At 37.9% G+C, this 15142-nt stretch overlaps 1 protein-coding gene across 1 annotated transcript; it reads right to left on the bottom strand.

The window, feature by feature from the left end:
* Nucleotides 1-90: 90 nt before the first annotated feature.
* On the bottom strand, nucleotides 91-11416 carry LOC133533355 (GPN-loop GTPase 1-like). The gene is made up of 9 exons (XM_061872313.1): nucleotides 10559-11416; nucleotides 10354-10479; nucleotides 9872-10039; nucleotides 7955-8151; nucleotides 7451-7645; nucleotides 5943-5995; nucleotides 5129-5214; nucleotides 4417-4557; nucleotides 91-3713 (listed from the first exon to the last, which is right to left on the bottom strand). The coding sequence occupies exons 1-9, from the start codon at nucleotides 10623-10625 to the stop codon at nucleotides 3631-3633; spliced, it is 1116 nt and encodes a 371-aa protein (XP_061728297.1). The 5' UTR covers nucleotides 10626-11416; the 3' UTR covers nucleotides 91-3630.
* Between the last annotated feature and the right edge of the window lie 3726 nt (nucleotides 11417-15142).

The following is a 15142-nucleotide window of genomic DNA, read 5'->3' as shown; positions in this document are numbered from 1 at the left end:
AAAACTTGTAAGAAAAATAAACAGAAATACTTACTTAAAGTTATTAAAAACGAAATTGAAGGGTAACACTAAAATGAAACTAAGCATAAATAAAATTAAAATGTCTATTTCAGGCAAGTAGAGGCCCATAAATAAATATCTTAAAACTAACATACATATTATAACAATATATCTTAACACTAAACACTACAAATCATATTATGGTTGCGATGCATCACGCAACCCCGCAGTGACAAGGAGCCGGCTTCGGAATCTCTCGGAATAAGATAGAAAATCAAACTTATAAAAACCATTCAGAAATTTTGTGAAGTTTTAGAAAATTATGTACCCAGTTTTTACTACACGTTCCTATACTGTAGCGCGTAACTTCTTATAAGTTTTTAGAAAATTAGTTTTACATTAGGTTGTGACAATTTTGATTTATTATTGGTATTATATTAAGGTAGAAGTACTAGTGCTCGACGTTGCACTATTTAGTCACCGACATGGGCACTTTATTTCATGGAAATATAGGTTAAATTTGAACAACGGAGTTTTTTCTGTATTCGAACTTAATCCTTGTCACTTTGACATAAAGTGCCCATGTCGAGTACTAGTGCAGCGTCGAGCACTAGTACTTCTACCTTACATTGTGTTCCCGTTTCTGACATTTAATTTTTGTAGGTTTAATATGTCTTGATTGCTAAAATTGCTGGTCGAAATCCAGCCTCAGGCACAGGCTTTAAGCCTTGTGTCACCTTTACATGATATCCATATATATAGATAATTATAAATTACTATTAACTTATTATTTTATCAACAAACGTTATGTAGATGTAAAAATATATTTTTAATTTAATTCGTTTATTTCTGTAAGCCGATGACAATTCTAGTATAAATACGTAACGAAAAAATTAAGTACCTCTAATGTGCTAACCTAATCCAACAATGTATTAGAGAATGAATTTTCTCAAATGATATTTACGCCTTAATCTGTTAAACAAAAGCCATTGTTTCTTTTGTGCGATCGGTCGGCCCCCGTGTTGGGCGCGTGGCAGAGCAACAAATGTCGTGTAAAAAACGGCTGTATCTTAATGGTTTTAAGGTTCAAATCTATGTAGCTACATGTGACATGTATTGGTAATGTAGGACGATCGACCACCTCAATATCACGATACAGTTTCTTTTTAAATCATATTGTTGCTTTGCCAAGTGGCTAATACGCTGACTGCTGGCAGAAAAGAAACAATAGCTTATGTTAAACAGATTAGGATCTGAGGCCTAAAAATCTTCTTCTTAAAGCTAGCGTTATCCCGGCCTAGCGCCAGGGTCCCCTTTCCTACTTAATCTTGTCCACTTTGCCCGGCCTTCGGCATCCTCAGGTGTGAGATTGTTCTCTCCCATGTCCGCTGTCACGACGTCCAGCCAGCGCTTCTTAGGCCTACCGCGGCCGCGTGATCTAAGGCCTTGGACAGTGAGGTTGAGGCATCTATTTCCGAGGCCTAAAAATCATTTAAGAAAATTCATACTATACAAGTATACAGGTTATGGCGGTTTATATAAAATGGCTCCAGGACGACAGTATTTTAGTAATATTTGTGTTCACGTCGCCCTTGCCTTTTGTCAACGTATTATTTTTTAATTATCTGCCAGATTCGCGTACAGCTGTTGTTATACAATTAGATACGTAAGTTTTATTTTTGTAACTTATTTAATTATTTTACCTTTAATTTAGTTCAAAGAGAATTTTAAATAGAGGTGGATTGTCAAAGAAAATTTTGTAGCCTCCATAAATTTACTGCCATCTTTCGACACATGATTAACACTTTTAGAACGCCATTTGACTTTGATCCTTATTTTTTCACTGATATTGTGTTAAATTTGTTGCCATCGCTCGAAACCTTGAGCCTTTGATCTATTAGATGGCGCCACTTTTTGATAGGTATTTAACAAATTTAACACTTATCAGTGAAAGAATAAGGATCAAAGTCAAATGGGGTTCTAAAAGTTTCAATCATGTGTCGAAAAATGGCACACCTATATTTAAAATTTTCTTTGATTTAGATTTTCCACCAAGTTATCAACAACTTAATTTTAAAGTACTTAAGATATTTTGTGTGACAAAATAATTATGGTAAATTTAATTGTCATTGTTAAAATAAATGACTTAACAATCCTGACTGGAGTCAATCAAAAACTGACTGTATTCGTAGTAATTCTTAAGAGTAAGGAATTTCTATTGAAAACGTGCCCTAATCTCTGTTATATTTAACTTTTCCGCCGCCATTAACTTGATATAGTCAGTGCATTTCGTGCCCCACACGCCACGACTTCATATATCATATAGTCGTGGTTTTGGTCAGGTGGTTTGGTTTTTACGTGGCGGTGAAAAGGTTAATGCAGCGGTGCCGTAAGTTTATTTTAAATCTTGTGTTAAATTGATTTTGACCAAAACAAAACACATTCACTGCCAAGAATTCGCTAGGTGATCATTTTGTATTGGAAATGGGACGCTCGGCACTGATTTTATTAAAAATCTGCAGACCCGCTTTTTAGGGTTCCGTAACCAAATGGCAAAAAACGGAACCCATATAGATTCGTCATGTCCGTCTGTCTGTCCGATTATGTCACAGCCACTTTTTAGATATTTACATTAATTCTTTATATTTATGTTTTGAAATTTCTTAGCGAGTATTGTCCAGTTGACTTAGGATGGATTTGATATAGTTTTATGGTGATCTAATGCACTATTTTGTTGTGTAAATATTAATTAATCAATGTTAACGTTTCGAACAAGCTTAACACAATAATTTAACACCAAAATATCACGTGATGTAGCATACTCATAGTTCAAATATACGAATTTATTTTGCGCTTTCTTGTTTTTATTAATTTTTCCTAAAACTTGTCATTTCCAAAGGCCCATTTAAGCCCTCTGTTTGTTGCAGCTATGTAACATTCTAACATGAAGCAGATTTTTAATAAGAAATCCTATACGCTATAAACTTAGGTCATAAATAGTGTCACAAAGACTGTTACTGATAATAAAGTTATAGGTACTGATCGCTTCTTATTCATATATATGGGTTGAAAGCCTATTTAATACTTTATTGCTTACAAAATAATTTAACGTTATTTGCTGTCTCAGTTTTGTATAAATAGTAAATAAAGCCGTGATCTAAATTTCAAAATAATTATATTAAGTTTTGATCAGTATAAAACAAGCTTTAAAATCATGGCTAATTTTTTTTAAAGCTTTGTGACAGAACTTAAGAGCTGACTAAGTAATTGTGACGTTACATTCCTAAAGGGTGACAGATGTATATTTTATTATCTTTTGCGCTAGATTAAACGGCTGAAATGAACATTTCGTTTTACGAAATATCAGAATAACATTTGTAACACATTAGAATTAAAAATACTTAAAACGTATATTTTTTGTCCATTCACTGTGGGAAAAATGCTACTTTCATAACTTCTTGAAACAGATTAAATAGATAATCCGGCGTAAACGATACGTTCATAGCATCTTAAATCTCGTTAAGGTATTTAGTAAAAACCGTAATATTACCAGTATTGTATTTAATACGAAATCTTAATGTCTAACTTAAAGCGACATCTATTTGTACAGATCACAATTCAGCTTATGTATTAGGATTTATTTTCAGTGTTATTCGGCTTCACATGTTTTCTTAGAAATTCCTGGAACATCGCCACATCTTCTGATTTGTCATCTGCAAAAAATACAACTTTGTTATTGTCTAAAAATATAATTATTGTACGCTTTCATGCCTCTTAAATCATATGCAAGCATGCGGTATGTAAAATTCATTTTGGATACGTGAACAGTATAATCTTTTTGGTATCAACCATGTGGTAAGTACAGTCAGGAAAGTCAGGGGCTTGCATATAAAATGATTAAAATGTATGCAAGGGTGCTAAGCTAATAGCTTTTCTGACTGTACCTACAACGCATACAGTGTGATAACCGCCTAAAAGGCATCCAGAACTTCCGATTTCCAAAAAAAATTTACACGGTAGAATTGGCAGGGAAAAACCTATCCTGGCGCTATATGTAAAAAAACTCCTACCAGCCAACCCCATTATCTGAAATATGTCAGGTCACAAGTATTACCGATCTCCGGCTGTTTCTCCGTGCCCTCCTCGTCGTCGGGATGCGAGAGATACACATCGCTAATCTCACGTCCCATCGGTACCTCGTCGATCAAACTGTGTTTCTCTATAGACGTTGAACTATCTGAAATATGTCAGGTCACAAGTATTACCGATCTCCGGCTGTTTCTCCGTGCCCTCCTCGTCGTCGGGATGCGAGAGATACACATCGCTAATCTCACGTCCCATCGGTACCTCGTCGATCAAACTGTGTTTCTCTATAGACGTTGAACTATCTGAAATATGTCAGGTCACAAGTATTACCGATCTCCGGCTGTTGCTCCGTGCCCTCCTCGTCGCTAGAGCTCTCGTCGCCAGGATGCGAGAGATACACGTCGCTCATCTCTCGTCCCATCGGTACCTCGTCGATCAAACTGCGTTTCTCTATCACCGCGTCTGAACTATCTGAAATACATATAGAATATTGGAGCTAACTTCGCACCGACTTTATGTGACAAAATATAAACGTCATTTAGCGTTTACGGCAGTAATTCCGCACCTGTCACTGTAAAGTCTGGGCAGGGCTAGCCTGTTCCTACTATAATATTTTTAAGTCGCTCGTTGGGTTGAATTTTTTTTTTATAAAAGTACCTACTATAATCAAATTTGGTACCTAATAGTAGATTAGACTATACAACTAAGGCATAAAGCGACCTATGACGTCCGAGGCAATTTATGTATCAAGTTGTATAGTTGTAAACGCTGCTTTTCTCTTCAATTTTTTTTTGCGTGCGTCAACAGAAGTATTCTGCGACGTGCATGTGTTTTGGTGTAACACCTGCTATCTCGGGACAATTTTAAGAGCTGTCAATACATACAATGTTGACTAATGGCTTTATTCATAACGCCCATCAAGTCCTTGATAATCGTTTGTTCTTATCTGTCATTTTCACATTTAATTGTTAGAAAGGAACAAAATATAACAAAGATTTATGAATATGTAGGTAAGTATAATTTCGTTGTATTCAATACATACTTGGGCCTTTGAGTAAGTCCTCTTCTTTCTTTTTCTGTTCCTCTAGCTTCTCTGCTCGCATTTTTAACCAATCGGCTTTGTATTCACTGTAAAAGATTTCGCAATTTAATAGCTCAATACCTATTTCATATGATATTTACCAGTCGCTTTTCGTTAAAGGACAATATTGAAACTAGACTCTTGCTAATAAGACCCAGTTTCCCTTCTGTGTTGGAAGGCGAGATGGCAGACTTGTCGAGATAGTATTTTATTTAGGTATTGTGAGACCGTAGTGTGACAATATTCCATCCTCTGTCAAAGCAGACAACACTATAGGTAGCAAGAAATAGTACATTGTGTATTAAGGGCGGTAAACAAGAATTAAGCGAGTGTGAATTGAATAAAAACGAGTTTTTCGTTACACTGGTTTCGGACATACATTAGGTACAGCCCTAGGTCGAAATTTAGATTCGATTTGCGGACCGCATCACCTAGGCCCATGTAATGAATTAGATAGTACATTACGATACAAGTGCGAAAAGTAGGAAATTCGCAACGAGTGGCTATAAATTAAAACACGACTGGAGGGAGTATTATAATCGACTTGTTGCGAATTACCTTTTGCACGGGTATTATACAACGTTTTACAGTACATAAGGCCCTTTAAATTTTCCACATACGCACGTATAGTGCGAGTTACCACACCAGGACAGTAAAGTGACGCCATATGTACTGTAAAAATACAATACAGCCCTCGGTTGAAATTTAGGATTTACGGACCGCAGCGCCTACGTATAATACACCGTTAACAGCAAAAGTGATAAAATTTACTTACGTCTCATATTCTTCAGCTGCCTTGTCCACAAGTGTAAAGAATTCGTCAAGGCCCTGAAAAAATTGAAAACGATCACTACACTATTCCGCCTCTGGTTGGAGAACGCTACACTACACTATTCCGCCTCTGGTGTGGAGAACGCTACACTACACTATTCCGCCTCTGGTGTGGAGAACGCTACATGTAAGTTATGCCTTCATTAAAAGCATGGTGAACTGTAGCATTTTCCGTTTCTCAGCGCGAAGTGTTATTACTTATTATCAAGTTCGTTTCCAATTCAAGCCACAAGGTCTCTCAAATACACAAGAGAGCGTGAACTACATAGGTAGCACTCCGTAGCGTGAAGTGTCAATATTAAGTTTTTTTATTTAAATTTATCCCTCAACACGCTCGGTTTCTACGCAAACAATGAAAGATACAAAGAATAGCAGGTTAGAAGAATGCCTTATGGCTTGAAGTCCGACTTTTGTACTGTAAGGTTTTGTTCTTTTATGGATTAAAGGTTAAATAAAAAATACAACAATGGATGCTTATATACACTTACTGTGCCTGTGTGAGCGGTAACGCCACAAAGATTTTTATAAAAGGTGTCTAATGCGAGCCAATAGAGCGTGCGAGATGCCACTAAGACGGTAGGTAAAAAAGTTGCGCAGTAATAGATTACACTCACCACCCCTGTATGGGCACTAAGCACTGGAGGTCTACAGAAGGCATCTAATGCGAGGGCTACGGAGTGCGCCAGATTGCCGACGTAGGTGGGTAATTTTGTTTCAAGTTTATTTACACTACACTATACTTCACTGTTCTTTTTAGACAGAGAAAAAAGGTGTCCTAAAATTTCCATAAATTTTCGTTTCTTCCATACCGTCACCATCTAATAAAGTCTATTAAATCAAAAGGCTAAGGTGCCAATGCACTATTCCATTGTAATGCAAAGATACAACAATGGATACTTCAATACACTTACCGCGCCTGTATGGGCACTAACGCCACAACACTTAAGGTCTTTATAGGTGTCTAATGCGAGAGCCATGGAGCGCGCCAGATTGCCAACGTAGGGGTACTAAAGGTAAAGACACAATAGATGGTTCATTACTCACCGCGCCTGTATGTGCACTAACGCCACAACACTTCAGGTCTTTATAGAAGGTGTCTAATGCGAGAGCCATGGAGCGCGCCAGATTGCCAACGTAGGGGTACTAAAGGTAAAGACACAATAGATGGTTCATTACTCACCGCGCCTGTATGTGCACTAACGCCACAACACTTGAGGTCTTTATAGAAGGTGTCTAATGCGAGAGCCATGGAGCGCGCCAGATTGCCAACGTAGGGGTACTAAAGGTAAAGACACAATAGATGGTTCATTACTCACCGCGCCTGTATGTGCACTAACGCCACAACACTTGAGGTCTTTATAGAAGGTGTCTAATGCGAGAGCCATGGAGCGCGCCAGATTGCCAACGTAGGGGTACTAAAGGTAAAGACACAATAGATGGTTCATTACTCACCGCGCCTGTATGTGCACTAACGCCACAACACTTGAGGTCTTTATAGAAGGTGTCTAATGCGAGAGCCATGGAGCGCGCCAGATTGCCGACGTAGGTGGCGCCGCCCTCGGCGTCCCCTTCGGCGTCTAACGCCTCTTGGAAGGACTCGAAGTCGCGCATCCAGTCGACGGCGTATGCATTGTCTACTACGTCCGTCTGGAATACACACAAATTAACTTGTTTTCTCTACTTGTCGACTTTAATGGTTAAATTATATAATCGCATACTTTTTACTGTGGACAGAGTCAACTATAATGACTTCATTACGAAATGCTTTAGTGAACTATAATGAATTTGACCAATCACGTCTCGCCGCGGTCAAGCGGACAAACCCAAAGGACAGAGTTCAACAAGCTTCTTGATGTCTTTCGTTCTAAGTATCCTTTTATCTACTATCTTTTAAAAGCTCTCCATTACATCACAATTTCCTATACCCTATATCGCTTTTAGTCCCTAAATACCAACCTTATTCATGACAACAATGAACGGCAGCCTGGCCTTGTAGAGTATGGAGCAGGCATACAGCATGTTGGACATGAATGTCACCGGTGATACACTGCGGACAGTGTCCATGACATATACGACTACAGTAGGACAGGAGGCAGCAAGTGTCTCAGTGACTATAGTCCCAGATGCTGACCATGTGAATACTTCTATTTGACCTGACAGAAGAAAAAATAGTTTTAAGTGCCATGTATCAATAAATGAAATAGAATGCATCAATTTCATTTGACCAAAAAATTGTCTCTGAAATTAAGGTTTCTGATATAAATACTAAAACAACATAATGCAAAAATAAAACTTCTTCGAAATTGATCATCAATTATTGACATCAGGTTTTTGACAAGCATAGTATATGTTCATGATGTGATATGAATTATAAATGGGACTTAGTGGATCCATCCTCTAAAATTTTTCATTTTAATTTTGTTGATAGGTTTCTTTTTCCTAAATAGCCGGGTCCACACAGAGCGAGCACGTACGTGCGAGGCAATTTCCTCACGCTCAAACCGGCCAGTGTAGACGTGCCTCGGCCGAGGCGGCGCGTGCGTTTTCCTCGCCCGAGCGCGCCGTCTCCGACTTGTGCGTGAGGAAATTGCCTCGCGCGTATGCTCGCTCTGTGTGGACCCGGCTAATTACGTCCAATACTAAATCACCAAGAAGAAACAAAAATCTAATTGTATAAAATGAAGTAAGGGCTTAATCTACGTCTATTTGTTATTAGCAAGTAGACTTGAACATATAGATGCAGGATTATATAGATACTTGACGATACTCATATTGTCATATTGGAGCTTTTAAAGAGACTTTAAAGAGCAACCTGCCTGTTCAGCTGAAAAAGAAAGTCATGGACATGTGCTTACTCCCAACTTTAACCTACGCACGTCAAACATGGAAATTCACATCAAAAGCAAAGAGGATGTTAGTTTCATGCCAAAGGGCAAATGCCTAAGAAAAGTACAGAAGATTAGGCACTCCAAAATTAGAGACATGACAAAAATTATAGATGCACTAAGTCAGGCCCAGAAACAAAAATGGAGATGGACTGGCCATGTTGCTAGATTACAAGACAGAAGATGGACCGCTGAAGCAACAGGCTGGAAAGGGCCCATTGGTAAGAGGACTAGTGGACAGCCACTGGCATGCTGGTCAGATGACATAACGAAACTGGCAGGGGCCAGCTGGATGTGGGAGGCCCAAGACAGAAAGAAGTGGAGGGTTCTAGAAGAGGCCTTTACCTCCTAAGGGTTCTGGTGTGTTATCTCACAAAAAATTATATTAGGTTTAAGATCCTAGGTTAAGTATTTTGTAATATTTTCACCCCGAAATAAAAGGTTTTTTTATTTTTATTTTATTATTTATACTCATATTGTCATGTTATTAACCTTTTGACCGCCAAAGACGTCATATGGCGCGCGCGGCTACAGCCCAATATCACCCTTCATGTGTACAGACAAGGTTCATAATTACAAGCCACGTACGATAGGCATGGCGTTCATAAGGTTAAAGGTTAGATATGACAAATCTGTGTCGTCATGGATGACACGGACTATATAAATAATAATAAAACAAAAATAACTTTACATCACTATAATCAGTAGTTATCTCTCATAAATATATTTTATCCTGCTCTGAACACAGCAGATTTAAAAACTAGTTATGTAATTATTCAAAAACATGCTACAATCCATTTGACTCATTTCATTTTTACTTATATATTTGTAAGAAAGAAGTAAAAAGTGTCACCCAGCAGATGGGATCTGCAGTCAGCCCCAAAACAAAGTTAAAGAATTAAAAAATAAAAATAACAATCTGACTGTAGAACAAATAAAGCTTTAATAATAATGAATAATATAATGAATGAATAGGTAAGGACCTTACCAGGAGTATCAATGACACAATATTTGTGTTTCTGTCCGGCCTTTTCAATGAGTTCCACAACCTGGCCAAACTTAGTGGAGAACAGATTTAGGGATGTAACAATGCCTCCGTTCGGACCTAGGCCGTATTGTTTCATAACTTCCTTATAATTCACTGTATCTCTGATATCTGCAACAGAACTAGGTTGTATATAACTGATTTTCAAACAATGGTGTAATGATTGGTTACATTTTTTCAATCTGTAATTTCAACCTTCTAGCATAACCTAACCTAAACCAGAAGATTTAAATTGTAATTGTGTTGCATTATGTCTAGGAGACTATAGTAGGGGGCCCAGTTCAGATAAATTACGCAAATAGTTTTTTTTTTTAATTAATGCATATTAATTATAAGTTGTAATGATAATGTTCTTTTAAAGGATAGGCTGGAAAGCTAAGCCTGAAGCTGGTTTAAATAGATATATATTACTTGAAAAATATTACCAATGTTAGCTGGATACGGCACTTCACGGCATGCAGGATCTAAGTTGATTATATACGGTCTGGCGCCTTCCACGACATGTCCCGCAATACGTTTGGTAAAGGAAGTCTTTCCAGCACCAGCCATACCTAAAAACATGATTAAGGAACGAGAACAATACAAAATATTCCAAAAAACATTACCATGAAAATCATACAATTTCCTAACCTAAAATTATCAAACAAATAGGTTTTTTGGAATCTAGATCCATTGCCTCTACTTTAGGTGCAGCCATTATGAAGCCAAAGTCATTAGGTTTAAACAGAAAACGCGTATTTCACGTAATTTTAGAAACAGAAGGGAGATTTTTTTATGAATCAACAAATTAACATTCAAAATGTTGGTTGTTTTGGATGGCTTGATGATTGAGATTGATGGATATTTTGACATTGACATTCAAGCTCTTCGAGTCATTGCCATAACGGCTTCTTTGCCTTTGTCACAAATCGCATGCGATTTTTGATACATTGCGGCATTGTTATGGGAGCGTCCCGTGGAGGATTTAACAACTGGGGGCTTACTGCGAATACCGAAATTCGCAAATTGCGGGGATCTTTCTCTTTTACTCTCACAAGACGTAATTAGAGTGACAGAGAAAAATGCCCGCAATTGACGAATTACGATTTTCCCGGTAGCCGCAGGAGACACCTAGTCTATAATTTTCTATCTATGTTTTCTATACAAAACAGTCTGCCGATTTTTCGCGGGGGAGGAGCACTTCAAATAAATAGCTATAGCGCCAATTACATCCACCCTTCCCGATATCAGGCCCGAAATGAGTCCCGATTTCGGGCCTGATAATTGTTTTCCGTTTCACTGTAGTATGGGGTTCTTCAAAAAAGGAGTGTACAGGTTTTTAAAGGGTCGGCAACGCGCATGTAATGCCTCTGGTGTTGCAGGCGTCCATAGGCTACGGTGACTACTTGCCATCAGGCGGGCCGTATGCTTGTTTGCCACCGTCGTGGTATAAAAAAAACCTAGAGAATAAACCAAGCCCCCCTCTCCCCCCCACCCTTCTCTTCAGAGTACACAATTTGATTATCAAGCAATAGTCAATTAGGTGGTGGGCTAGCTGTGTATGTGTGCGTTAAAATGTGTAATTGTGTATGCGTAGGTTATTGGTATGTATTTAGCAATGAGGATTTGTCGATCTCTACAATGTCTTTATATATATATATATATATATATATATATATAGTCCTCCTCATCGTTTTCGATGACGGCGACCCCAAATAAAGTTAAATAAACACATTATGGACGTTGTCTAGCGTGACATTCACGTGATAGCGTGATGTCTTTATACAGTAGAACGGAATAGCGATTAATTGAAGCTTTGATATCTACACTAAAAATTAAAATCATAGAAATGCTAATGGATAATGAATACTTTATGATATAATAAAATAACTTAATTTTTGCGGAAAACATATTTTAGTTGGTTTTGGCCGGTGTACCATGGATGTCCGCCGTTGATTATTGTAATATCAAACTCACAAATTGATACTGGTTGATAAGAATGTATAAAGTTGTGTTATAACAGTTATTTGTTCATTTTAGGTTGGTTTACCATCGGGCCCGAGCAACAGTATCTTTCCGTTTCACCAAATATCGGCACATCTTTTACAATATTTGAGTTGACATAATACTTGGTCTTTAACTGGCAAAAGTATTTCATATAAGATATTTCTACATTTGAACCATTTTTAGGGTTCCGTAGCCAAATGGCAAAAAATGGAACCCTTATAGATTCGTCATGTCCGTCTGTCTGTCCGATTATGTCACAGCCACTTTTTTCCGAAACTATAAGAGCTATACTGTTCAAACTTAGTAAGTGGATGTATTCTATGAACCGCATTAAGATGTTCACACAAAAATAGAAAAAAAAAACAATAAATTTTGGGGGTTTCCCATACTTAGAACTGAAACTCAAAAAATCTTTTTTCATCAAACCCATACGTGTGGGGTATCTACGGATAGGTCTTCAACAATGATATTGAGGTTTCTAATATCATTTTTTTCTAAATGAATAGTTTGCGCGAGAGACACTTCCAAAGTGGTAAAATGTGTGTCCAAAAAGTGGTAAAATGTTGAACAAGATCTAGTAAGTAGATTTTTTTTAATACGTCATAAATGGTACGGAACCCTTCATGCGCGACTCCGACTCACACTTGGCCGCTTTTTTTTTCATTTCAAATATTGTTAATGATATACTGACACGATTATCAGGCCCGACATGGGGACTGATTTCGGGCCCGATATCGGAAAGTGTGGATGTAATTGGCCCTATAAAGGTCGTTCCGGCACGGACCTGAAAAATAATCCGGATAGTGTACATTGGCCAAAAAATGTGTTCACATGAGAAGTCAAAGTGGGCCGTTGCATCTCTTTCTAATTAGCGGGACCATGAAGTTATATGTATGTGGGATACCAGTCTCAAGTTGTATCAAGTTGTAAGTTGGTGCCGTTGATGATGTAATCATCTTTCGGTAGATGTCGCTTAACGCCACCCCAAAGGCGTGTATACATAGGGGAAGGAATGGAAAGATTTGCGAGGTTCTGGTAGGCTTCCGTAGATCAATTGGTTAAGAGAAAACGCACGGATTGCGGAGGTTGCGGGTCCTGCCGAAGCGTAACTTTTTCCATTCTTCCCCTTAATATAAAATTTGGAGTAACGCTCGCAGGCGTATACCCGTTTTCGATAGCAGAACCATAGAGATAGAGTATTTTGTTACACTTCAAATATTATTAACGATGTACTGGGGGCCTACCGCAAAAACCGCAATTCGCAAATTGCGGGGATCTTTCTTTTTTACTCTCACTAAGTCGTAATTGGAGTAACAAAGAAAAATGCCCGCAATTTTCCATTTTCGCGGTTATATCCCTGATATTCCGTGAAACGAAAACGATTATCAAGCCCATAATCGGGACTGATTTCGGGCCCGAAATCGGGAAGTGTGGATGTAATAGGGTTGTTTCCACCTACAAATCTTAGGGCAGAATTGTACCCTAATAAATTCTTTTGGATTATAAGAACATGTTAAACGACTTTTAGGGGATTTGTAATGACCATATTTTTGTAAATATTGAATTTAAAATATCTTTTGGCACACGTCACGTGACCAAACTCGAAACGTCTTTTAAGATTTTGATGACGTCACAACTCGCGGATTGACACTGTTGGCAGTTAGGCGATAGACAACAAATGACAAATGTCGTTTGACAGCTCGTATCTTCTACGTGTGTATGTAGTTTTGTGTCAAACCGTAAACTGTGACGTCACTCAATTTTCAAAGAGCGTTTTGGGCGCGAAAGCATCCGTCAAAATATATTTTGTTCATTTAACATATTTAAAGCCGTTTTTAGTATAAAGTTGAATTTTAGGGCAACTTTTAGTTAATATAGAACGTAATACGACGTTTCAAAAAACTGGAAACAACCCTATTGGCGCTATAGCGAGTGTGGATGTAATAGGCTCTTTTGAATACGCGCCTTAGAGTGACAGAGAAAAATGCCCGCGTCAATTGCGGGCATTTTCTCTGTCACTAATTACGTCTTAGTGAGAGTAAATAAAAGAGAAAGATCCCCGCAATTCGCGAATTGCGGTTTTCGCGGTATTAGACCGCGGGCAAGGAGCATATATCGTCAGTCATCGCCTACCGACTGACACTTTGTAAGATGATAGTTTAGATGCTATCATGAATTAAAACGACCATTAACTGACGGTATTTCCCCCATAATACAACCGGCTGACTTTTTTGTCATCAACATGTAAATAATTTTTTTTTCCAACCATCGCTTCCCAATTGATATTGTGTCAGATGATAGTTTAGATTAGATGCTATTTTAAATATAAAAAACTGGGCTAGCCGGTTATATGGCGCAATGAGAATAATATTATATAAATAGGTATCGCGGTGGAAAGACTGTCAGCTGGTCACATGAATATGTAAAAAATGCGTGCCTTACCACAAATATCTGCAGAGTATGCTTAATGCGTAATCCGTTTATTGAAACGCCTGATGGAATGCTACATGCAAAGCTTCATGATTTTGTTATCACTATCATAAAAAAAGTAAAGCGCTTATTTTTTACATGTTCATGAGATCAGTTGACGTACTTTTCACCGCGATACAACCGGCTGACGATTTTTTTGAAATTCACAATAGAATCTAAACTATCATCTGACAAAGTATCAAACGGGAAGCGATGACCTAAAATTATTTTATGTGTTTACCAACGGAGTGGCAGCTGACGTTCACGAGGGTTCATCATACATAGCCGTTAACCACTACACGAGGACCGGGATTGGTGATTGGTAATGGAAATCTCTTCCTGGCTCTCGGTCTGTATGCCCCCAGGCCCAAAATCGGGCCCAGGCATTTTTTCGATTCACCAAATATTAGCACATTGTTAACAATATTTGAAATGTAAAAATAGTTCATGTGCAAAAATATCAAACATTGAACATTTTTGGCGATTAGAGACAAAGTATTATTTACATTTCAAATATTGTAAATGATGTGCTGATATTTCGTGAAACGGAAATCAATTATCAGGCCCGAGATCGGGACTGATTTCGGGCCCGACATCGGGAAGTGTGGATGCAATAGGGTTGTTTTCAATTTTTTGAAACGCTTGTATTACGTTCTATAGTAACTACAACTTGCCCTAAAATTCAACGTTTATACTAAGAACGGCTTTAAATATGTTAAATTAACAAAATATATTTTGACAGATGCTTTCGCGCCCAAA

This window comes from Cydia pomonella, unplaced genomic scaffold (assembly GCF_033807575.1).
Source record: "Cydia pomonella isolate Wapato2018A unplaced genomic scaffold, ilCydPomo1 PGA_scaffold_159, whole genome shotgun sequence".
Classification (NCBI taxonomy): domain Eukaryota; kingdom Metazoa; phylum Arthropoda; class Insecta; order Lepidoptera; family Tortricidae; genus Cydia; species Cydia pomonella.
This window is presented reverse-complemented; position numbering and strand designations above follow the sequence as displayed.